The sequence below is a fragment of the Solanum stenotomum genome, chromosome 10 (genome assembly GCF_019186545.1).
Source record: "Solanum stenotomum isolate F172 chromosome 10, ASM1918654v1, whole genome shotgun sequence".
Classification (NCBI taxonomy): domain Eukaryota; kingdom Viridiplantae; phylum Streptophyta; class Magnoliopsida; order Solanales; family Solanaceae; genus Solanum; species Solanum stenotomum.
Window position 1 is genome coordinate 41,922,969 of NC_064291.1, and position 26,022 is coordinate 41,948,990.

Below are 26,022 nucleotides of genomic sequence, written 5' to 3' on the forward strand. Positions count from 1 at the left end.
AAAGGGAGAGGAAACTCCTCATGCCGTTTGAACAAGAGCTTACACACTTTCTATTTGTAATTCTTTCCAAAAGACAATTCCAACTACTTTTTTTGCTGTAAATTAAGTGAACAATGACATTTTTCATCTTATCTGAAGCTTAAGAAGAATACTAAACAACTAAACAAGTTAGCAAACAAAAAGCCATCGAAATTAAGGATAAACACTCGGACGATAGCAAAATGTGTTGCAGTAAGAACTTGATATTACTACGATCTGCTTCCTCAGCTCAATTAGTAGGACCTCTAGAGTCCACTTCTTCCCAACACTATGGGTAAAAGGGATAAAGTAAAGACTACCTTTAAAGCAGAACTCGAGTATCAATTAACTTATCGATGCACTAGCATTTTGAATCATTAGTGCCCTTAAACACCTTTATCCTTTCTTTATATCCAGGTTGAAGCTCTTCCAAGATGAATCTATCCCTTCATCCCCCTAGTAGAACAAAAAGTTCTACTTACTGCAAAGGATGAAGCTATAAGATGGACCGTTGGTTTATAACTTCTAGAAATTCCTCCAATTGAAGGATGAAATTCCAAATTCAAGAGAAAAGACGGTATTAACACATTTATGTAGAAAACCAGAGGGAATTCTCCTCCAAAGACTGCATGAAAAAGCTTCAACTTTTATTTACCTGAAAACTCATACAGTCCTTTGGAGTGGACATAATTTTACTGCTTTTGGACGCTAGTATTGTGAATCGATAGATCATTTGTAAAAGCAAATTCCGAAACCAGAGCAATATGATCACTTCCCCATTTCTGGATAGTAGCGAAACAACGAAAGAAGAAAATCTGTTCAATACATAATCACATGGCTAAAAGACAAGTTGTTAATGAAAAGTGCATCTAACAAATGTAAGAGTTGTAACAGAATAAGCCAATTCGACTGCATTGTAATAGAGTAATAATTTTTTTTCCACTTCATGCTATCTATTAATGTAAAGTTCGTATGAATATAAAAGAGAACGGGGCATTTGCAGATCTTATCCATGTTATAGCTGAAACTACTGGGAGCCCATATCCTTAGAAGTTTCATGTCTACCATGAAACTGCATGGTTCATAGACAACTGAACTAATTCCAATATGTACTTTTTTCCCAACAAACAATTGAGTCATATGTCATGTGCTCATGCATGCCAAGAAGAACTAAAGAAACAGCTCACGGATCATGTGTTTTCTACCATTGTAAGCAAGGTATGGCACTTCAACACAGAAATGTTTGATGTATGGATTATGCATTTTTTGCAATTGCATTGTTGCTTTCCCTTTGATAGCTTGTACGGTTTTAAAAAACATAAAAAAGACATCTACCAATGATTATTAGAAGATTGAAAAATGACTGCTTTTGCATAACTACCAAAAATAATTTCCGTTCTTAGATGACTGCACCATTCTAAAAATTAAAAACAAGAGAAATAAAAAATGCTACTTATAATACTTCAAAAGAGGTCAATATAGCTTTTACTGACTATGGAGATGGGCACATCTCTAGACTTGTTACTGGCTGCTAAAAATTTTCTCATGCTTTGAGTGATTCCAGTCTCAGCCCTTTAGAAATACCCACTTGCCTCTCAGAAGGATAAATGACCAGCCAACTAATTAATGTGAATTTCTTAAAGGTTTAAGTGCATAACTTGAATGGTGTTTCTATAGTCTCTCTGTCCTCTTATTTGTTAACAGCTCGTTTGGTTTGTCATATAAGAGAAAATAATTCCGATATAAAATCCAATATAACTAAATTATTTGGTTTCTGACATAAAATTCTGATTTATTAAAATGAATCATGTATAACAAATAGTACAACATTTGGTTTCTGATATAGACTTCTCCATTACTAATACTACAAAAATCTATGCAGGAATTTATGTATTACTTAATGCAGGATAGATGTGAAATAAGACTACTCATACCAGCAATCTGAATAAGAGCACCTAAACTGACAAATATCCTCAAAGCTATGATATGTATTATTCATACATTGCAATCCCCGCATAACTAATAACAGCCCAGTGTTATCCTAACATTATATAAAATTGTTACATGTTTTAAAATCCTTGCATAACTAGCCATCATCCAAATGACCCCCAAGTGTGAGTGTAGAATATAAGAAGCGTTAATATCTTATGTTAGTTGTTATCCTGCATGATCTAAATTATGTTTGGCACTTAGAAATAGGTACATCCAGTACTCATTGAATAGTGTCACGTCTCTTATGTTAAGTATTTTCCATATTACGTGTGATATGTTTGACAATAACAAATAGGTAAGTCTTGCTTCTGTCAAATTGTCAAGTTATAAATACACCAGTTCTTTTAAATAATAATGCTGTTTGGGCCAACTAGTGTGCATCTTGACCACCAAATCGGGTATCTGATCTTCCCACCATAACAGATACTGCATAACTCTCTTACAAAGCTTAGACAGATGAAACGAAATAAACTAGCTTTTTTGCCTTAGCTAAGATCTGAACCTCAGTCTCCCATCCTTATCTTTCCAACTTCATTGATTGCCAGACTACACTGCCAAACAACTTTCCTCCTATTCACATGGTATTGAAGCATCTATTATCTAGATAGAGATCCAAATATCTTCCGCATATTAGAGAACGGCCTTATGCCACCCAACTTGCTAAAATTTTCTTTGTTTTCCTAGTTCTACAATTTTTGGCTTCATCAGGTGGAACCCAGAGGGTGCAGAATATTAACAGTTACAAAACATAGCTTGCTTGATCAATAACATGAAACATGCTCAAGATATATGACTGCATGAATCAACTTGAGAGTGAGTGTTAGATATGTGTAATCATGTAAGTGTAAATAATTAGACCTACTGTAATATAGTGTTAGTGACCCCATCAAAAAGGGAAAAAACAATCTTGTCTATTGTTAAGCGTGGCCATGAAAGGATTCAGATGTAAGATATTTCATTCCATATTAAGATATTTCATTCCATATTCTTTTAATTCTTTCAAGCTTTTCTTTTATTTCTCACAACCTCTAAGGATTTTTCTCCAGTTATGGATATTTCTTTTCTCCATCTTCAAATTCAATATTATTTCCAAATTGAATAAGCATATTACCTCTTGATCAAAATGGAACTTACCTTTCTGAGAAACTTCAAAGTTTCCCTGTGATGTTCATGGGCATAGAAGCCTCGCCCTACTTTAGATGCAAAAATTATATTTAGCTTGACTTACATTTCTCACCAAAGTAAGTTACTCTCGTAATTTCACCAGTCATATTTGGAATTGTTAATTTTAAAGACAAAACCTTAGACATTGTCCACATTGGGCAAATATCTTGCGCCATGTTTGACACCTACAGTTTAAGTGTTAAAGTACTCATACTATCAAATCATGAATACATTTTTCTATTCTCATATTCTCACACTCTTTGCACTCAACAGTCTCATGAAACTTCCATACCTGACAGGTTTACGTTAACAAATGTGCATCTATCTTGACCTGGAAACTGTATCTGAGCTTCTCTCAAGTATATGACAGTAAGTCGATGATCATGAATTAATATTTCAAAGATCTGTAGCTAATGTGTCATAAAAGTCAACTTACAGGCTATTCATAAGGCAGCAGGTACATAAGTGATAAAGGATTGCAGGAAGTTAAGTTGCATTTCATCCCTATCGCAAATTAAAATCTAAATTTGGCATCCACAGCACTAAAATTTGAAGGCCATTATATGAGAGGAGATCAAACAAATGTTTCCCCATGCATAATAAAAACAGAGTTCTGTGCAGCAAGGATGAATCAGCACTGTTGTTCCGTAAAGAAATTAGTCAGAGTTTCTTTTATCAATATACCTTAGTAGGGAAACCTCTCACAAATTGCATGGCATTTTTTGGAATCGGAGCAAGCACCCTCGCAGTCTGAAGGCCTTCAGAACGCCTGAGTGTAATTTGAACAATAAGTTTCTCATGTCATTCTTGATTTCTAACTGATGGAATACCAAAACCATTAACCACAGATTGTGGTTAGATTCTTTAGGTACCCTAATATCAAGAGCATTTCAAATATGTCGTGAATAAAAAGGCAGCAGAAGCTAAGGAAGAATTTAAAAGATGCTCACCATATATAATCAACTGTACCCATGAAAAGCCTGTGATAGCTGGTCACCTCAGGTTCTCCTGTTGAATCTCTTGTTCCAGAAAAATCCTGCAACTGCCAATATGTGAATTGCAGAGTTAAAAAAAGAGCAAGTAGTAACCAGATTACCAGCCAAGAGAAGAATATATTGTTCAGCCGTATGATTGGAAAAAACACATAGACTAAAAGTTTTTTTTAATAAGAGCTACCTCTACTTCCCTATATGCACTTGTCAACTTCAGATTATGTTCCATTACTTTGCAATCTGCATTGCCTGTAGCAGTTTCTATATCAATTGGAGTCCAAGCTGATGGATCATAAGTCGAGTTCTCTCTGTCAACAGCCTCAGAATCCAAATTAGGAGCATCATCTGCAATCTCATCACTTAAAGAACACGACTCTAAGGAACCATCACACTTCTTTAATGACTCATCCAATTCCTCAAGAGAAGTTGTTTGAAGTTGGTCAGAGTCTGATGGAAAGGAACCAGCTTCATCATGTAACTGGGACAAAAATGCTTCACGATTTTCGACTAAAAGTTCATCTTCTTTTGTGCCTTCAGAGACCACACTAAGTGACAAGTTGTCCATCTTTTCGTCCAACAAGACATCAAAACAAGTCTCTGTGTGTGAGTTTTTAAGTTCACGTGATATTTTAGGGGAACTCTCTTTATCAATTGACAACACACTTTCAGAGCTTTCCGGAATAGAAACTTCATGTACATTTGAAGAATCAGAAGATAGCCCCGTCAACGACACATCTGAACAATGGGGTATTGTAGGTCTGTGAATGCTCACCACATTTTCAGAATCAAAATCACCTACTTTGGACTGCCCATCCTTTTCTCTATCTGAATCAATTCCTGAACACACTTTTGCTTCAAAAATTTTGTGAGAAGAGGTAGATGTGGCATTAGGGTTGGCATTGTCATATCCACTCTCGGAGTCCTTATCATATTCATCTTCTTGACAAGATTCTAATGAATTGGCTTCATGACTCGTACCTTCAACTGGAAAAATGAGCTTTCATCACAAGAACTGCTTGGATTTTCTCTAAAAACAACAAAAGAAATTGAAATAGTTTAACCAAAACTGTCAGCTACATTACCATGGATTACTCTAGGCAAATCAGCTGTACTCTCGGAGCATGAGATAACCACACAAGAACTTCCCAGCTCATATTCTACAGAACTCTGAGGCTCAGATAAGGTACATGCAGAAGATCCAGTTCCTGAATCTTTTTCAGGAGTCTCGAATTTCTGTTCAGCTGATGCCATCTTATTATCTTTTACCTCTCTCTCACTAGCCACTTCAGAGCTTTGAGAAGAGTTAACTGCATCCTGGTGTCTGTGGTATCAAAAGAGAATTCCAGTTTTAGAAACATCAAGGGTGGATCCAGAAAGCATTCAAAAATAGAAAGAACACAAGATCCTTGGTAAAAAATAGAAACCCAATTGCATTTTTGAATAGGCCTGTGCTTCAAGCTCAACATGAATATGTGATCAACAAATCAAAAGAAATTGTAGATGGACAACCCATAATGATCTTGCATATTATTATCTTTTTCACTGCAATCCCTACAAGCCAAATTCAAATCCTCAGAAACAATGGGCCCCACATTTGGTGAGTTATTTATCAATAAAAGACAACATTAGAAATGATTAGATCAGAGAGTGAAGCTTCCTTCACGTTTACTGAAAGAACACAAGATTCCTTCCTTAATATAAAATATAGAAACTCAAATGCAATTTTTAATAGGTATGTGCTTCAATCTCAACAAATCCAAAGAAAGGACCGGTGGACAGCCCATAATGATCTTGCATTTTATTATTCTTTTTCATTGCAATTCGTACAAGCCAAATTCAAATCCTCAGAAGAAATGGACACCACATTTGGTAAGTTATTTATTAATAGACAAGATTAGAAATGATTAGATCAGACAGAGAATGCAAGTAAAGCACATTGAGAATAAAATGACAGAAGGTGCTTGAGATAATTTGATATATTTAGTGAACTTCTCAATAAACCGGCCTAAAGGTGTGACAGTACAATGATCCTTTGAGCCTTGGAGACCAAAAGGACAAGAGGCAAACCAAAAATCACATGGAGCTAAATTTTCTAGAATGACCTACAAACTCTCTAGAACACTATGAAAGCAAAGGATCCACATTAACAAAGGCTAAATGTTCAGTTTGTTTGTTCAGTTGGAGCTTTCTCACCCCTGTTAATCGTTGACTTGTTTTTGGACTTTGTTAGCTCCCAAGTTCTAGCATAGACTTCATGTACCGGTGCTAAAAAAATATTTTTGTCTTTTCTGTAATGGAGCTAAGAGGCTTACAACTATAGTAATATGGCATCTCCCTACAATGATAATCTCTTAGTTTCGCCAAAAAAAAAAAGAAAAGAGAATCCACATTAGCAATACCAACTATATGGATTAATGCTTAGTTGTTGTTACACTAGTATCAAGTCCAGTGTTTGTCAAGAGACTTTTCTAATTTGATTAGAAACTTGTATGCCAGTGTAGAGATAAGAGTGAATTTTAGAACCTCTAGTTTTACAAAGTCACCGATTTACCTTAAAAATACATTATATACAAGTATTGTAATGTACTGGGCCTAAATAGAGAAGAATGATATACAGGATGGATTAATATAGTCCACCCCCAGACCATGCAAAACGAAACCCGATATTTAAGTGGAGAAGGGTAGAGGGGCGGGCCCATTATCCACTGAGTTTAGAAGGTTGTGATTGGTCCAAAGGGCGGGTCACAGACGGATTTCTCGGTTATCAAAAAAAAAAAGTATAGTCCACCCCAAATAGCTAGGAATTGGGGCCTAGTTGAGCGATGATATTGAAGTAGAAAACTTGTAAGATTATACATAAGCTGTTCCAAGGAATTCAGAAGAAAAGGCCAAGGAGGAAACACTGTACTACAAAGTCTCCATGAATTTACTGTAATTTCTTTTAACAAGGTAAGAAGTCAATACCTAGCACTAGCATTGAAGCTATGCTTCACTGTATTAATTGTAGCTGATTCCTGTCCTGACACTTTATCCCGAGGCACTTCTGATAAGTCTAGCTGTGGGAAAAAAGTATCCAAAATGCATTCCAAAGCACAGAATCATCATATCCTCAGAGAAGGCACAGAAGAAAAAGGGGTGGGGGCAGCAGCAAGAAAGAAAATATTGTCTGAAGCTTACTCTTTCCTCGGCAAGATAGTTGTATAATGGACTCTGGTAAAGGAGAAAAAGAATAAGGAATTATTGCATGGATTCTGGTAAAGTGTAAAAAGATGACTAGAACTATTGCACAACATAACATTCTCACAGGTAAGTAAGAGTAGAATATATGCACTGATGCAAAAACATGACATAAGCGCTTCAATGGGAATTATTGAACCCACCTTTGGTGTACTGTTGAAATCTCCACAAATCACAATAGGAGCATTGTCCCAAAGTTTTGAAACACCATCAGCCTTATCCAGAAGCACCCTAACCTGGTTGTCGCAAAATTTATTTACACTAAACAGAAGAAGAGTTGAATCCAATCAAGTGGTATATCCCTTGCATCTAAAATGCTAAACTAAAAAAGATGCGTCAATCATGAATTGAAAGCAAACCAACTTTATGAGTAAACAAACAAGACAGATCTGCCAAGTATGCTATCCTAAAGGAGGGAAGTAGGATGGAAACGGGACGAGACGGGAGGGGGAAGGGAAGAGCAGGTTGAGCCTTAACCCACAAAAACTTGGGAAAATTTCAGAAAAATATAATTACCCAACTTACATTGAAAAAATATAGCCCAAGACTTACATTGCAAATCTTTAGCCCAAAACACAATAACTCATTCCCGTTAAGAAAACATTTTTGCCGTTGTTTAGGTAGCCAAATCAGTGGCATAGTCGCTACTTTCTTGCAACAATATTGTAAGAGGTGTTTATACATCCATATACAGTACTACACAATATTATACACTACTATACAAAAATTGAATTCGTCTTCTTCTTTGAATCCAAGCACCAAGTCTATCCAAAACACCTCAAAATTTACACCAGATCACCCTACATTTCAGATTAGTTTCCTCAATACCTACCCGATCTTTTGTAGCAATACCCACTCAAGACGAAGCTTGTTTTAGAAAATCCAATTTTCAAATTTTGAAGTTTCGAGCTACAACAATGGACGCCTATGGAGTTTCTGCAAGCTACATCCACCGCAAAATTCCGAACTGGAAGCGGCTCCCCTCCAGTTCCCTCTTTGATTTGTGACACGTGTCATTTCATACATTTAATGGCTAAAATTTTATTACAGTATTCAATATATCACAAAACAAAAATTTGTTTCTCTGCTTTTGTGGGTTTCCCTACATTATTTTGTTTTCCTTTTGCACATTGCTATGTACTAACTAGTAACTACTGCACACAATTTTCTTTCTGTTTGACTCCGTTTAAAATTAGTACTCCTATATGTTTTATTTGAAAACATAATAAGGAAGAAGAACGGAAGATAATGGTGATTGAGAGGTGTTGGTCTATAGTTGAAAAGTAAGTTTCAATTTACATAAAATTGCGCCAAATTAGGTAAGAAGGTAAAACATGGGCTAATTTTGGTAGCATTGTTTCCCCAACTGATAGAGAGTGTAATTATCTCATACCTCGCTCCCCATAAATTCTCTTTTTACTTTTTTCTTCTACTTTAATGTTTACATCTTTCAGTAATATCTGTACCTATTATCCTTTTTTGACCTCAGAAGTACCCTTGAATACCTACAAGTTTTGCATCAGTCTCGTAAAAATTTAAAACACAAAACTCGCGGTGTTCTAATGAACCTTCATTATTCAATTTTTAAGTGTTGCTGGCAGAACTTTTAGTTTATGACTAAGAATTAACTAGTCTACTTTATATTAAAGAAATTCAAGAATTTGGATGTTCACGTTATTAAGTACCTATTGAGTTGAAGACAGAGTAACAAGCAAGACAGTTCTGCCAAGTATATCGTTAAGGGAGAATAACATTGTATGAGCATCAGCAAACAGATTTAGCAGAAAGAGAAGGGGATTCTACTAACTCCTATAGAAGCCGTTTAAATGCTGTGTTTGGGATAAATACAATTTTGTTTTTACTGTCGGAGTTTTGCAGAATTTGGAGATCAAGTAAAACAGTATAGGTTCAATGCTGATGCTTTTCTTGATAAACATCTGCTTCTTCCCAATATGGAAACTATTTGAGGAAAACAGGTCCTCATATCAGAATACTCAAATCATTCCAGATTATATTCTACCATCAAGTTTGGGGGACATTGATATTTCCCTGCCTTTCTAAGCACAACTGATTTCCCTAGATTGGAGCTGTTTAATGTTTTATCTCTCCATGAAATATCAACTTATCCAACTTTCAGGTTAAGAAAATCTATAAATAAAATATATATATATTTTTTAAAAAGGGCCAACATGGGAGCCCTCATGTCCTCTTATTACAAGAATGATTGATAAACAAAATTAAGGGAAAGAGGTTGAGAGACGCCATAATTCAAGAATACAAAATACACTTCAGATACTCTGTGTTTACCCTTACCATGCCATTACAGAGGGAACAGCATCCCAAATGCACCTATAGGGTGCTATAAATAACTTCACCAACATCAATAACAACTATGCCTCAGTCCTAAATAAGTTGGGATCGGCTATGTGAATCTTCATTTAAGCTCATATCATATCATCCTCATAATAAATAATAAAACTGAAAAAAACGTCAAAAATATATATAAAATAATAATGATTAAAAAAAAGTTCCATACGAGTCTAAAACCTATCATCAACTAGTAGCTTTCACCTATATGGATTCTTTCCTCCTACTGTGCCCTATCTTTACCTAAGTCTGTATTGATACCAAGCATTTGGAGGTCTTTTAAGACCACTTCCTTCCATGTGATTTTAGGTCTACCCTGTCCCCTACTATAAATAACTTCAGTAGATAATAAAAGAGAATAAAGAGTTAACAACGTAAAATATAGCAGGAGCGAAGAAAGAATAACAGCCTTGGACATTGATTTTCTAAAGTCATGTCAATTTATTCTATTAAGCACTTTCCTCTGATAAACACAGAGGTTGTATTCACTTAATCACAGAAACATGACAAATACTAGTTTCTCTTTAAATGCATTTTTGCACAGAGGGACAATCAGTAAAGATACATACATGAGCAATGACTACAATCTAGCAGGTTGCTAATGTGTGAAGTAGAGTAACGTATGACTGGATAACTACCGAGTATAGGATATACAAGTACTGGATAGCTGTTTTGGAATAAATTCATGCACACATTGATGTGGTGAAAATTGAAAAGACAGTATTAATTGACAAAAAGTACCTGTCCGAGCTTAATCTCTCCCCTTCTAGGATTGAAAAGCACATGAGTATTACAAATTACAACCTTATTGGAGTGACCAGGGCTGCAAGTGCAAAAATTTAGTTGGGGATAAGGAAAAAAATATGAAAACTAAATGAAAAAAGAGGCCTAGCATGCAAAAAGTTCCAGCAGAAGTGAAGCCTCAAGCCCTCATCAGATATTTGATCAATAAGGTACAAATCAAACATTCAAGAGTAAGTTGTTATACAGTGCAACTGCCAAAACAAAGAAGACCTACCTTGCTAAGGGAGCTGGTGAACAATTATTTTGTTGACCAAGAGACTGTTAGCAAGAGACAAACACAACATCAGAAAAGCAAGTTTTGAACTTGAAGATACCCACAGTAAAGCAATGAAATACTTAAGAAGAATTTACGCACCTCAAATACACATATCTGGGCAACATTATCCCGAAGCCCAAACTTTTTAAATTCAATAAATTCTTCATGCACCAACTTGAATCTAACATAAAAATTCAAATAAAATTCAGACTAGATAATATCATGGACCAGTAGTTTAGATGCCATCACACGTACTGCATCTTGCCAAAAGTATACGCGCCAAAAGGTTAAAATTAAGATGATAACACAAATCGTTGAATAGTGCATTGAGGAGCTGAGACTAATCAAGCAAAAGTAAGACTTAATATGCCGGAATTGCGGATCTCTAGACATACAGTCAGATTATATTTGCCAACAGTCTAGAAATGACTACCAGCATGTTTAAATGACCTCGAGCATATCAAGCAAGTTCCAGCTTAGGTAAAGTACAGAACCCACACAAATAGACATGCACATTACCAAAGATACTACAAAAGTGGCAATGATGTAACATAAGACTTTCTGTGACACCAATACATTGAACAGACACATAGTTAAGAATCACTGAGCTAGTAAGCACATCAACGTACCTCATTACTATGCAAATCAGTACAATATATTCAATAGCTTATATACAAGCTTTTCAAACAGCCAAAATCAGTGACTATGTTTTTACCAGAAATGATACATCATATATGGACCAGCAGTTGTCATAAGAAAACAACCATCACTGGCAATGAAGTACAACAAGAGTTTAACATTTGTCAATATAATATTAGGCGTAGAACTGCCAAAAGATACAAATCTATGGAAACCAGGAAGCAAAAATACTAACAATATAAGAACTATAGGGACAAAATTTTGATATTCGTGGAAGTTCAGACGATGATGATCATAGCATGAGGCAAGTAAAATCTAACTAGTTAATCAAGGAAACAATATGCACTAAAATGTGATTGATTGGTTGATTATGTTTGCTAATGCAGAAAGAATTACGTTGATCATAGAATGAGGGGAGTAAAATGTGATGAGCTTATCAAGGAAACAATACACACTATGATTGGCTAATTGTGTTTGCCAGTGGAGAAAGAAATATTATGCTGTTAGCACTCCTCCATAAAGAACACTTTTATCAATCCTTAAGTCATTTATTATATGTGCAACAGAGTGCTATTGGATTGCCAAAGGAAGGAAGACAAATTTTGAGGACTAACTATTAGAAATCACAATTGAATAGAGCCTGTAAGAACTGCATAAAATCCAGAAAAAACAAGCTAGATAAAAGCCACTGAAGAACACACATAACAGCTAAAAGTGTCAAATATCTGCAAAGGCATGACTAGATCAAATGTACAAAACACTGGATCAATAAACAAAAAACATTTTAAATAAGGGCTTCCTCATGCAACAATTAAGTATCAGCATTGTCAATTTAGTCTATCCTTCCTATTTGAGGGTGCAAAGGAATAGAATTTTCTTGCCTTGATGCATGCCAAAATATTGCACATCCATCAGCTGGATCTCCGGTACGCCTCTACATCAAATATAAATCATGTTAATCAATTCCACGTTGCACAAGAAAGTATTACTATAAAACAAAAGACTTGGAATTTATCAAGGAAATCATATAATGGTTCCAATTTAGCGAATTAGCAACTGAAATTATAAACCCTCCTTGGTTTTGAAACACATGGGGGATTATTCAGCATTCCAAAATCAAGTAAGAAATCCTCCCTCCAAGATGTTTGCTAAATTTATTATTGGGTCGTCATTCCTCTACACATTGCACTTCACAAAAACATGTTGATTCATGATAATGTATGAAATTGGGAAAATACAGATACATTTGGGTTCGGTTGGGCCCTCGCTATGGGTACTTGTTCCACAACATATTAATCAACAGTAAGTCCACCAACAAATAATTTGTAAAATTATTCGACATGTGATAAATAGCATGAAAGCATCAAAAACCTTCCAGATGCCACTGTATCCACGCAACTTCAACTCTGCCTCCAACTCCTGGAATCTGTCAACCTCCTGAAATGAGGAAACATCATACGCCATACCAAGAATTGTTACTTCTAGAAATTATATAAAAATAAAACAATGAAACACAAACTTATAGGTTAAGAATGATAAATAGGGTCATTGGTGACTTACATTAATTTACCAAAAAAACTTTTCTTTCCTGGAAAGATGATTATAAAGGGGACAGGACAAGATTGATTATATTAAGTTTGGACAGAAGATAAAATATATGTGCACATACACACACATATTTTTCTTTAGAAAGGTAAGATTGTATTCTTCAGCATTAAGGGCATGCTGGCAACCTCCAAAAAGAAGTTATAAGACCAAAAGTCAATACAAGGAGAGTAACAATAATTACACAGATCCTAAAAAGTCTACTAACTGTTCAGCTCTTTCTATGCCCTCTTCTTTACACCAAGAAAACAAAGTGTTGATACACTTTCTTTGATTTTCTGCATTGTGTTAGAGATGATCTCGAAGCAACTATTCAAAGATTTGAAACTGGAGAGATTGGTGATATATTCAGATAGAAATTATGCATGATGATCAAGCAGCACTTCATAGTTTGTCACTCTTCACTTATCAAAGAGAAACTCTTAGGACACATTTGCCACAGTTTATATGATCGATGACTAGCTTGCATATATATTCACCAAATTCCTTGCTTGTACAAAGTCACACACACACACACACACATATAGAAGTTGTATGCACCAGATTGAAGAGAAGTGTTACATATATAGTGTAAATAGACTAGGATTACATGAAACTTATAAGTTTAGTGTAACCCACTGAGAAATGCAACAATTTATATTGAAGAGTGTGAACATAAAAGAACTCAAGCGTAAAACTTATCTTCAAAGATTCTGTCAATTGATAATTATCTGTACGCATCCTCCCAATTCTTTATCCCATGTTTCTTATTTCTCACTATATACAAAGCTCTCTCTTTCACACACATATACACACATACATATATAGATGAAGATCAAATGGAGGAAAATATCTTTTTTTTATAAATAAAAAATCTATTTGCCTTAACCATGGTTTTAAAATTTTCTTCAGGGGCCTATAGACATACATTTACAAACAAAATTATCAATTCACTGATGTACTGCACCTTTCATACCAAGCTGGAAGAGAGAACCCGTAAATATTAAAATTTAGAATATTTTCCAACATCCTGAATCATACCGCATCAATCTATGCCTATTCCACAACGTCACTGTGATTGACCACAATTCGAAGAGTATAGAAGGTCAACATTAATTGAGAAAAGGGTCATAACCTGAAGACATAATATATCAGCTGACCACCATCCAAGCTCAGAAAGGATACTTCTTTTACGCCATTCCCAGTCCAAAATATGTTGCGGTATGTGAAAATAAAGTTTTCTCTGATGATCAATAGCAAGGTAATCAGCTAGTATGTTGTATGATAAGACTATAAATCGTTCTGCAAAATATAATAGCAAGTAAACCATTCATCAGTTTGGTCGAGACCAATCTTAGCAGACTAAGACCAAAAACTATGACCAGCCAGGATTCGAAAGTAAACAAGTATCTCAAAGATGAACAGCATGAGTCAAAAATATTTAGTCCTCTACAATCTTAAAATCATGACCACATTTCAGCTGACTTTGATGAATGAGTTTGTAATATATTAATGGAATGCTCCAAATATAGTGGTATAAAGGGAGCAAAGAAATGATTTAACCAAGTTTTTTTCTTTTCTAAGAAGCAACCAAAAGGCATATTCCAGAAGGGACTGGCTTGAAAGGATACATTCCACACTAACAAGCAAGAGGAACTTTTTAATGCCAAAATGAATGCTCCTAGTTCCCGTCCTACTCATGTGTCGGCAATAGGTGGTAAGTTGTCCCCAAAGTCTAAAGACAATGGAACTCGCAAGAGAAAGCATCAAGGCAAGCAACCCCCTAGAAATCCGAGTGACCATAGGGACTAAACTCTTGTAGGGCTAACACATTGATAAGTGAGGCGTTCATCTGATATACACTTTGAGCCTTAGACTAACACCTTGTGAACACTTTACACCTTAAATAGTTCGCCCTGTTTACTCCGAGTTTTTTTTCTTTATGATCATGGTGTCCAGGCCAACTTTCGCACACCTCGACTAATTCCATGGGATACCTGCCACCTCCCACCTACAGCAGGTACCAAGTAACTCTGTCCACCAAGGTTAAGACATATGAGCTCCTAGATATTTCATATTTGGATTTTCATTTAAGCATGTGATATTGTTTTATACTATTTTACGGATAGCTACACATGATGCTTGTCTTACTTAAACAAATCTTCAAAGGAGAAATGTGGAGAGTTGTAGCTCATGTTTTTTAAAGGTAATTTTATAAATGAAAACTAGCATCAAGAGAATGTTGGTGATTAGAAGCAATTGCAAAAAACAAGCCTTACTGACTGTGACCAGAACTAATAAACTCGAGTAAGGCTTCTACATCCTCAACATCCTGTCTAACATGTACATATGCAAAGAAACCTAAGACTAATTACATTTTCCATTGTCTTCGAAAATTCTAGAGCTTCTTTCTCACCATATGATCCACCAAATTGCAGCAGGGATGGCATTACATAGCTTCAATTCAAAGCCACTCCTTCCTCCTGTTGTCCAACCTTGAAGAAAAACTGAGACATCTCTTGGCATGACACGTGATTCCTAGTATAATGAAGAAGAGGTCCTATAACTGAGATGTGAATTTACAATGCAGAAAGAGATGATTGGTGTCCTCCAATTGTTCTTTACAGAGAGGCATCTCCTGCATATAGTCATTCCTCTCCTCTGTAAGTTGCAGTTAGTTAGGCATGCATTTTTGCTTGCCAACCAAGTGAAAACACTGAACCTTGTAGGGGGCATAGCTTTTCCAGATTTGTCTCCATGGCCAAGAGGGATTTGACCCTTTTTTTTTTTGACAAAGATAAGAGTTTTGTGTATTAATCTTCAGCACTAAAGGTTGGGAAATTTACATCATGGAGCTACATACAATTGAGTATACTCAAAAAAAACTAAACTAGATCCTACTTCATCTTACAAAGAACCTAGGATATCTATAATAGCTATAGGATCATCTACATACTCAGAACTGCACCAATAGCAAAAAGTGATAATGCAATTCATTTTAATCCCGTGTAAAGGACTACTAATGCTCTCATAGCATCTCATAATTCTCTCCTTCCATATGATCCACCAAATCACTGCTGGACAATCTCCATCTGCTTTGGTCTATACTGTCACTGTCTTCATTGTTCCAGCTTTCTATAGCCTGACTTACCCTTTGTGGCATGGCCCAACTTGTCCCCCTGAAGCTGATAAATAAGTGTCAAAGTTGTCTAACCAGCCTGCAGTGAAGAAACAAATGGTTGATTGTCTCTGCCTGTGCTCACAAAAAATAACATCTAGGACACATATGTATTCCCCTCTTCATGAGATTCTCCAGTGTAAGTGCTGCCTCTTTTACTACCAACCAAGTAAAGACTGCCACCTTATATGGAATTTTGACATTCCAAATAAGCTTCCAAGGCAAAAATTTGAGTTGATTTCCCATATGATTCAGGTTCTTATAGGCAGAGCTAACTGCGAAGATACCTTTGATGTGATTAATCCACCTGAGAGTGTCTTCACTCTTCTCCCTCTTTCAATCCTCCAAAATGGTCTAGGGTGCCATAAAATTCAACTAGTATATCCATCTCCCAATCTTGTATCATCCTTCTGTATGTTAAGTTTCATCCATGGATGAACCAAACTTCTTGCACATTGGCCTGTTGTTGCTGATTCAACAGATAGATGTCCGGAAAGAGCTGCTTGAGGCTGCCATTTCCTAACCAGCTATCATCCCAAAACAAAATCTTCCTTCCATTTGTTTACATTGAATCTAGTTCTTTGAAAGAAACTATGCCACAAATTTCTAATTGATCTCCAAAGGCTAATACCATAGGCAGAAGTCACTTCCTTAGTTTTCCAGTGGTCTATCTTCTCGTACTTGGCCTGAATCACTCTAACCCAAAGGGCCTGCTCCTCTTTAGGAGATCTCCACAACCACTTCATCATAAGACTTTTGTTTTGTTTCTTCAAGTTTCTAATGCCTAACCCACCTTGTTTCTTTGAAAGAATTATAGTCTTCCATTTGACCAAATGAAATCCTTTGTATTCTTTCTCTCCATTCCACAAAAAAATCCTTCTTAATGCATCAATTCTTTCCTCTATCTTAGATGGGAGAGGAAAAGGTGACATCAAATATGTTGCCAAAGCATCTAAGATTGAGTTGATCAGGGTCAATCTTCCACCTCTAGACAAATACTGTGCTTTCCATCTAGATAGTCTTCTTTCACATCTCTCCACCACCCCATTCCAAATTTCATTGGATTTGCTTTTGGCTCCCAAAGGCATTCCCAAATATACTTTTGGCAGTTGACCTATTTTTCCTCCAAAGATCTCTGTCAGATGTTGCATTCTGTTCACCTCAACAATTGGAAAAATAAGACTTTTTCTCCAGTTGATATGGAGACCCGAAGTTGCTTAAAAAGAATGAGTATCACTCTCCAGATCTTAAGTTGGCTTTCTTCTGCATCACAGAAGATGAGAGTGTCATCTGCATATTGGAGATGTGTGACTTCCAAAAGATGTCCATCAATCTTTGATTCTTTCATTAAAATCCTCAGTCTCCAACCACCATCCTTCAAATTTGAAATATGATTTTGTGGGACTCCAACTGACACTTTTAAGTGCAATTGGTGCATGGTTAGAACACACTCTGGTAGTAGTTCTTGCTTCACATTGCAGAAACTCTCCCCCTATTCAGAGGAGCACAGAATTCTGTCTATCCTCGAAACAACTTCCGGGTTGGATCCCCTGGCACAAGTGTAGTTCCCCCCTTCTAGTGGTGGATCAATTAACTCCATGTCCACGATAACATCAGAAAAATCATTCATGTACACAGAGGTTCTGGAGCAGTTCCTCTTTTCTGAAGCATATCTGACAATATTGAAATCACCCCCAAAAACCCAAGGCCCTGTAAATAAACTCCTAACAGCCCCTATCTACTAGATGTTGGTGAGCAGGGAATAGCAAGATTTGACTGAGAAAGTGTCATCCTTTTTACCTTTTCAATATATATGCAACAGGGAGGAGGAAAGTAGCAGCTACCCATTCCTACACTTCCAAATTGCAAGATACATCTGGTCATTCTTCTTTAACCTCTTTAGAGTCTATTTTGTTATGTGACATATAATGGAGCTACTGATAATTTAGATTCTTCTTTTTGACAAGGTATTTCATTTTTTTTTCTTTTAAGTACTTGAATCTAGATATTGTTTTTTATAGTATTCCACAATTAAGAATCTGATGATTTGTTTTTCTTTACAAGATAATCATAAATGTGTTAGTCACAGCATCAAGCAGATGCTCTATCTAAGCAAGAAATCCATACTCCCTATTAGAAATCAGCAGGTAAGGGAGTTCATAAAGCTAATGTCCTATACATCATTCAATATATCCCATCAATACCAATGGGAGAAAAGATCTATACTACTAGCTTTAAAAATGTATGGAGTAGCCCTTTTTATGAAGCATCTCTGGTTCCTTTCTCTTCATATGCTCCAACAAATACACCATGGTAATAGTGATCAAACTTTCTTCATGGGCCTTTGAAAGACCTATTTCCTGACATCTATAATCTCACTTTACTGCCTGAAGCAACTACAGAAGATGTATGGGGACAGCAAGGTTGGAATATTAACTTAGAAGATAATTGAATGACTGGGAAATTGAGAGAACTATTGATTTTTTGGGGGAGCTTTGAGAAGTTTCAAGGCATTAGAGATGGTGAAGATTCACTGCAATAGGAATGAAACAGCAAAGAGACCTGTACAGTCAAATTTTCCCATCACGTCTTATCAAATACAGGGCAGCAAGCATGCAATTGGCCTTGGTAACATGTATGAAAAGCTAAAATTCCCTACAAAGTGGCTTGTTTTACTTGGTTGGTGGCTAAAGTTGCTTGCTAAACACAGGAAAATCTGAAAAGAAGGGGCATTTAACTAAATTTCAAAAGTTATTATGTTGTGGTGCAAATGAGAATGTGTTCATGGAAGGGCAACTAATCTCTATGGACATCACCCAATCTTCTATACCTATAGGGACCTCGTGGGTTCACCTAAAAGAAAAATTTCTAGTGGGCCAACATTTACATCCCACACCCTGCATCGTCCCTTCCGTCTTCCAAAGGTCAAGCAAAACAAAATTTGGATGATATTAGCAGTTCTTAGCTTTCTTCACTACCACTATTCATTCTAATACGTCATAGCCAGTTCCAAACTCCCAATGAATTAAAATGATTCAATTGAATAAATCCTCGATTCAATTGTAAGGAGGCAATCCATCCAAGAGATGGAGGTTCGGAACCTCCCTAAATGAAAAGATCTCTTCAGTCCTGAACGGCTCAAACAACTAATGTGACATTCTCATCTATCCTAATAAGATTTTATCCTCATCCTCTCCATTTGCGAACTTGATGCCCCTAGGACTTTCAAGTGGCAAAAGGTTGAGGGACGTGTGACTCAGGCCACAAGTTCGAGCCCTACGCCATGAGAACTAACCTTGTATTTAAGTAGAGAAGGGAAGAGGGGCGGGGCACATTATCACCAAGTTCCAAAGGCTACAGTTGATCCTAACAGATTTCTCGATCATAAAAAATATCCACTTCCCCGGAGCCAGAGTCTTCGTGATTTCATTCAGCTTCCGAAATCACTATCCAAACTGAAAGTTTTACTATTACCATCACCCTAGGGCTCAAATTTCTTTAGAAGTTCGACTCTTTTCCTGGCAGCCTAAGAAAGGGTTGGGTCACTCATTAGGAGTGTCAAATTTATCTCACCAGCACCATAAGAAGAGATAGAGGAAGATTTTTTGGCCGGAAAGGACATCTCGGGTCTAGGTGGCAGCGAGTGAACCTCACGCACCACCTGCACCTCATTTCTGTCTTCCACTCGTTGGCGTTTGGTCCAGCATATCTGTTTTGGCTTACTGCACCGGCATTTTCTCGTCAATCACGACACATTCTGGTATTCTTCTAGTGTTGAATCTCTATTTGAAGGTCTGTACTTCATTTTCTCTTCTGGTATTCGTCTTTTGTTGCTACTGAGACTCAGAAATTTGGGTTTTAGAAATCTGGGTTTGAGAATTGGTTAAACAGGCTTTGTTCAATCAAATTTAGACATTGTATCAGCTCTCTGACATGGTTGACTATTATTTGGTTTGCTGCCCCGTACTTCTAGTTTGCTGATTCTACAACACATTGTGTATTTCTTCAGTCTGGTACACTTATTTGAGAGGAACTGGTGGGTTAGACTTGTTGAACTCCTTTTGTTTTCTGTCAAGAATTACACTAGATATATTTCTCAGAAAATGACTAAGAAGACAATTCTTGTTTCGGCTGATGAGTATGCAAAATTCTCTCATTTTCAAAAATCACTTAAGGAACCCATTTCAATTACTACATTTCCGGAGTCAAGGAAAACATGTCTTTTCTCCTCATCGAATAAATGGGTGATTGATTCAGGTGCCACAAATCACATGACAGGTAATTCTAATATGTTTTCTAGCTTTCGATCACATAAAGCACTTTCTCCTGTGACGGTAGCTGATGGTTCAACTTGTAACATTGTGGGATCAGGGACCGTTAAACCAACCTCAACTATCACCTTGTCATTTGTATTAAGTCTACCAATGTCGGCCTTTAATTTGATCTTTGTTAGTAGAATTACCAGAGACCTTAATTGTTATATCCCGATCATTGTCTGTTTCGTGATTTACGACAAATCAAGTAATTGGTAAGGGGCATATATCCGATGATCTCTATATTCTTGATGAATGGGAGCCTCAATTTGGTGCCTACTCCTGTGTTGTGTCTCCATTCAAAGCACATTGTCGGTTGGGACATCCTTCATTACCTATGTTAAAGAAGCTTTGTCCCCAATTTCAAAATGTTTCTTCCTTAGACTGTGAGTCATGCCAATTTGCAAAACATCATCGCATCTCGGTAGGTCCAAGGGTTAATAAGCGGGTTGGGTCAGCTTTTGAATTAGTTCATTCTGATGTTTGGGGACCATGTCCAGTTGCTTCCAAAACTGGGCATAAGTATTTTGTTACTTTTGTGGATGATTTCTCTCGAATGACTTGGATTTATTTTATGAAGAGTCGTTCTAAAGTGTTTACTCACTTTTGTGCCTTCCACGCTGAAGTCAAAACTCAATTCAGTGCTTCGGTACGTATGCTAAGGAGTGATAATGCCAAAGAATACATGTCAGAATTGTTTCAGTCGTTCATGAGACAGCACGGTATTCTCCATTAGTCTTCATGTATTGATACACCCTCTCAAAATGGAGTTGATAAGAGGAAGAATAGGCATTTACTTGAGACAGCTCGAGCACTTTTGTTCCAAATGAAGGTTCCTAAACAATTCTGGGCAGATGCAGTCTCTACAACTTGTTTTTTTATTAACCGGATGCCATCTAGTGTGCTTGTTGGTAGCATGCCTTATATTGTTCTTTTCCTAAACAAGTCTCTCTTTCCGGTGGAACCTAAGGTTTTTGGAAGTACATGCTATATTCGAGATGTTCGACCATCTGTTACCAAGTTGGATCCCAAAGCATTGAAATGTGTTTTCCTTGGCTATTCTCGACTTCAGAAGGGATATCAGTGTTATTCTACTAAACTTGAAAAATATTTGGTGCCAACCGATGTGGTATTTTCAGAGAGTATCCCATTTTTCTATGCACCTCCCATTTCTACTAGCCAGGAAGAGGAAGATGAGTGGTTAGTTTATCAAGTTACCCATGCTTTGAAAGAACAATTAAATGTCGTTCCTCAATCTCCCAGTTCTTCTATTGAGCACCAATCGACTATTGTGCCTTCAGAACCTGCTCCGTCTGTGCTAGCAAAACCTCCAATTGTTCAACTTCAATCGAGGAGGAGAGAGACCAATGAAACATGTCCTGTGCCAGTTCTTTCATCATCATATCTTCCGCCATCTGATCCTTTAGAAAACCTTGACCTCCCTATTGCTCTTTGCAAAGGTACACGTACCTGCAAATCCACATATCTCATTGCTAATATTGTTTCCTATGACCACTTATCCTCTGCGTCTAGATCTTTGATAGTCTCTCTAGACTCTATCTCTGTACCCAAACCAGTCAAGGAGGCTTTGCATCATCCTGGATGGTCTGAGGCAATGCTCGAGGAAATACGTGCCTAAAAGGAAAATCACACGTGGGATTTGGTGGATTTACCGAAGGGAAAGAAATCAGTGGGATGTAAGTGGATCTCCACAGTTAAAGTCAATCCAGATGGTTATGTGGCCAGACTTAAGGCCAGACTTGTGGCTAAATGCTATGCTCAGACTTATGGGGTGGATTATTTAGACACCTTCTCTCCGGTGGCCAAACTCACTTTTGTCCTGCTATTCATTTCCCTAGCTGCTTCTGAGAATTAGCCTTTACATCAGCTGGATATCAAGAATGCATTTCTTCATGGTGATCTTCAAGAAGAAGTGTATATGGAGCAACCACCCGATTTTGTTGCTCAGGGGGAGTATAGAAAAGTTTGTCACTTGAAGAAGTCCTTGTATGGCTTGAAGTAGAGTCCCCGAGCTTGGTTTGGCAAGTTCAGTGAAGTATTTCAGGAGTTTGGACTAAAAATGAGCAAATGTGATCATTTTGTATTCCACCAACACTCCGTAGCTGGCACTATCCTACTTGTTGTATATGTTGATGACATTTGTCATTACAAGAAGTGATTATGCGGGGATCTCTTCTCTCAAGTTTTTCCTGCATACTAGATTTCATACAAAGGACTTGGGTCAGTTGAAGTACTTCTTAGGAGTAGAAGTAAATAGAAGTAAGAAGGGAATTTTCCTATCTCAGAGAAAGTGTATTTCTTGACCTGCTTGCAAACACTGGAAAGTTGGCTGCCAAACCTTGCAGTACTCCGATGGTCCCCAATGTGCATCTTATGATAGATGATGGAGATCCTTTTGATGATCCTGAGAGATACAGGAGGTTAGTTGGGAAGTTAAACTACCTCACTGTGACTCGTTCGGATATTGCAGTAAGTATTGTTAGCCAATTTATGTCAATGCCTACCGTCAAACATTGGGAAGCTTTAGAACAAATTCTTTGTTACTTGAAAGGAGCTCCTAAACGTGGCATATTGTATGGCAATCATGGTAATACTCGTGTAGAGTGTTTTGCTGATGCTGATTGGGCGGGATCCAAAATTAATAAAAGATCTACAACAAGTTATTGTGTTTTTGTTGGAGGGAACCTAGTATCGTGGAGGAGTAAGAAACAAAGTGTTGTATCTCGATCCAGTGATGAATCCAAATATAGAGCTATGTCACAGTCTACGTGTGAGATTATGTGGGAGTGAAGCATTATACACCAGCAAAACTCTGGTGTGACAATCAGGTTGCTCTTCATGTAGCCTCAAATCTGGTGTATCATGAAAGGACAAAACACATTGAGGTTGACTGTCATTTTATTTGTGAGAAGATTCAGGAAAATTTTATTTCCACAGGCTACGTGAAAACGGGAGAGCAATTAGCTGATTTGTTCACCAAGGCATTGAATGGAACTCGAGTTAGTTATCTCTGTGACAAGCTGGGCATGATCAATATCTATGCTCCAGCTTGAGGGGAGTGTTACAAAATATGGTAACAAATCACAGAGTGATTGTAGAATATTACAGAATAATAAGAGTGATTGTAGAATATTTTCTTTTATTTCTTTTGATTGATTTCCTTTTATAGGATTCCTATAATTGTATAAATACCTTGTATATTCATGAATAGAACAACAACTTCTTTCATTAGATTACAGTAGTTAACACAGTATATTTACAAAAAAAAAACTACGTCGTGAAAATTTTCTGTCTTGAAAGGCTGAAACAACTATGTGACATTCTCATCTATTCTAATAAGATTTTATCCTCTCCATTTGCGAACTCGATGCCCCTAGGGATTTCAAGCGGAAAAAGATTGAGGGACTTGTCACTGATCACAAGTTCGAGCCCTACACCATGCGAACTAAGCCTTGTATTTAAGTCGAGAAGGGTAAAGGGGCAAGACACATTATCACCGAGTTCCAAAGGCTCCAGTTGATCCTAATAGATTTCTCGATCATAAAATAAAATCCTCTTCCCCTGAGCCAGTCTTCTGGATTTCGTTCAGCTTCCAAAATCATTACCTAAACTGAAAGTTTTACTATTACCATTATCCTACCTGACTCACAACACAGTAGTCTTACCCTCCTTCAACTAAGGTGGTTATTGCAAAGTTAGACCTCCTTTATTATCCCTATCAAAGGCAGCATTTAGTTTTCTCCTTATTAATCAGATAATTAAATTCCATTATCAAATGAGCTACCATAAACCATGTAGTTTGGATTCCAAATCTAGGACAGGACAGTATATCAGATTCGGGTAATTCAAAAAAATGCACTGCTTTTTTTGGGTGGAGCCAACTGGGAATGTTGTTTCCGCTTCCTCTCTTTCTTTTGTTTACCTCCCCTTCTTTCCATTCTCTTCTGCAAGAGTATCTTCAAGTTTAGTAAGTATTTAATGTGTTTTAGAGTATCCAAACTAAATCTTTATACCTATGTTAGACCATTTGACATGATCACATTTAGATTAGACCTTAGAGCAACATTATACTGTTTGTCGCAATTTGCCTTTGTCAAAATGGAAGTTTCATATCAGTTAGAATCACTGGCACTGCAACTCTTCTCCGCGCCATTTGCATATGAACACTTCATATGAAACAAGTAGGTCCTACTTTGTTTGATTATAAAGAATAATCAACCAAGAATACCTATATATATCCTCTCATATTGTACTTCGCTTTTCTCACCACATCCTGTTGTCCAATATGCCAAAGGAACATTTCTAAATTGACCATATTTTATGACTACAAACTCATATCACAAACATAAACACTATCCATATAACGATTTGGATACATGGATTCTTAACTTTATGTATATCCTTCCCTCTACGCAACAAAAAAAAACACAACCACAACAATGTCTCAATCTCAAGCATGAAGATTCATCATCAATTGACTAGCTTTAAGTTGGTTGTCAACCTATCACATACACCCTTCTTTTATCCTGGCTTGTTGGAATTGTACCAACAGTTGAATGTACCCAAATTGAGTAAATGCGGCATTGAAAAGAGATGCAAATTTACCGCAATGAGGTGGAGGTCCAGGTCTAGCATACTCCCAATTCCGAAAGTTCAAAGCCTTGGGAGGCAATGGCCGTGGCCTGAACTGCTGATTCTCATAAAAATTTGGTTTATTAAACTGCCTTTTCTCATAAAAATTTGGTCCATTAAACTGCTGATTCTCATAAAAATTTGGTCTATTGAGCTGCTGATTCTGATAATACTGTGGTCTTAGTGGAGGCTGTGGCATTGCTCTATTGAACTGTTGATTCTGATAAAACCCTGCTGGTGGTGGCATTGCTCTATAGGATTGCTGATTGTAATGAAATGGCTGACGTGGTTGAGGAGGCGGCAATTGTCCATAATTATGATGAGTAGGATGGATATTTGGAGATGGTGCCCTAGGCCGGAAAGGTCGAAAAATAGGAGACGGACGGAGATTTCGATTGGTTTCACGAACAGAATTGAAGTGAGAGTCTGCAGTTACAATGTCCTCTTCGCTTCGTTCTCCGGAAGGACGGTGCGAAAAATTTCTCCTGCCGCGTCCCCTGCCTCCTCGGAACTGTTAAGGAGAGTTACGTTAACAGTTTAGAAATGGAAGTTAATGTGAATTTCGTATTTCAGGAAAGTATTCTTACTGATTGAGCAGATGACATGGTGGCGCTGGCGGCGGCAGACGCAGTATCGGTGAAAGCAGCGGCGGCAATGAGGTGGCGGGAAGGAGCAGAGTGCTTCATGAATATATGACCAACATTTCAATTGTGTTACACTAGTGAAAACTGTAAATTGCAATTTTGGGGCAACTGCCTCCCTTAAAACGTCGTCGTTTGCCTCCCCTGGGTAACTGGTGATGAGATCACGATCGTACGATTTCCT

General features: G+C 37.0%; 2 protein-coding genes across 6 annotated transcripts in view; both read right to left on the reverse strand.

Annotated features, from left to right (window-relative positions):
* The window catches only part of LOC125841724 (3-ketoacyl-CoA synthase 11-like), a 303,969-nt gene that overhangs the window by 7,973 nt on the left and 269,974 nt on the right, over positions 1–26,022 (reverse strand). The gene's annotated exons all lie outside the window — the stretch shown is intronic.
* Positions 165–25,944, reverse strand: LOC125841723 (carbon catabolite repressor protein 4 homolog 6). 4 transcript variants are annotated; one of them, XM_049520896.1, is made up of 17 exons: positions 25,785–25,944; positions 25,171–25,708; positions 14,189–14,355; positions 12,841–12,906; positions 12,351–12,403; positions 10,930–11,011; positions 10,789–10,832; positions 10,512–10,593; positions 7,547–7,639; positions 7,344–7,376; positions 7,131–7,222; positions 5,249–5,487; positions 4,351–5,144; positions 4,125–4,216; positions 3,859–3,943; positions 674–800; positions 165–499 (listed from the first exon to the last, which is right to left on the reverse strand). In XM_049520896.1, the coding sequence occupies exons 1-16, from the start codon at positions 25,881–25,883 to the stop codon at positions 711–713; spliced, it is 2,649 nt and encodes an 882-aa protein (XP_049376853.1). In that variant the 5' UTR covers positions 25,884–25,944; the 3' UTR covers positions 165–499; positions 674–710. The 4 variants fall into 4 exon arrangements, with proteins under 4 accessions (XP_049376853.1, XP_049376852.1, XP_049376851.1 ...); XM_049520895.1 differs by having other exon boundaries at positions 4,125–4,210; positions 4,351–5,150; XM_049520894.1 differs by having other exon boundaries at positions 165–474; positions 4,351–5,150.

What these genes read in the sequence shown, in the direction of transcription:
- LOC125841723 (XM_049520894.1), bottom strand. Translation starts at nt 25,883, where the DNA reads ATGAAGCACTCTGCTCCTTCCCGCCACCTCATTGCCGCCGCTGCTTTC. An exon ending in TGGACCTCCACCTCATTGCG is followed by an intron (nt 14,356 to 25,170) that starts GTAAATTTGCAT and finishes TATATTTTGCAG; the next exon opens with AACGATTTATAGTCTTATCA. An exon ending in ATTTCAACAGTACACCAAAG is followed by an intron (nt 7,377 to 7,546) that starts GTGGGTTCAATA and finishes CTCCTTTACCAG; the next exon opens with AGTCCATTATACAACTATCT.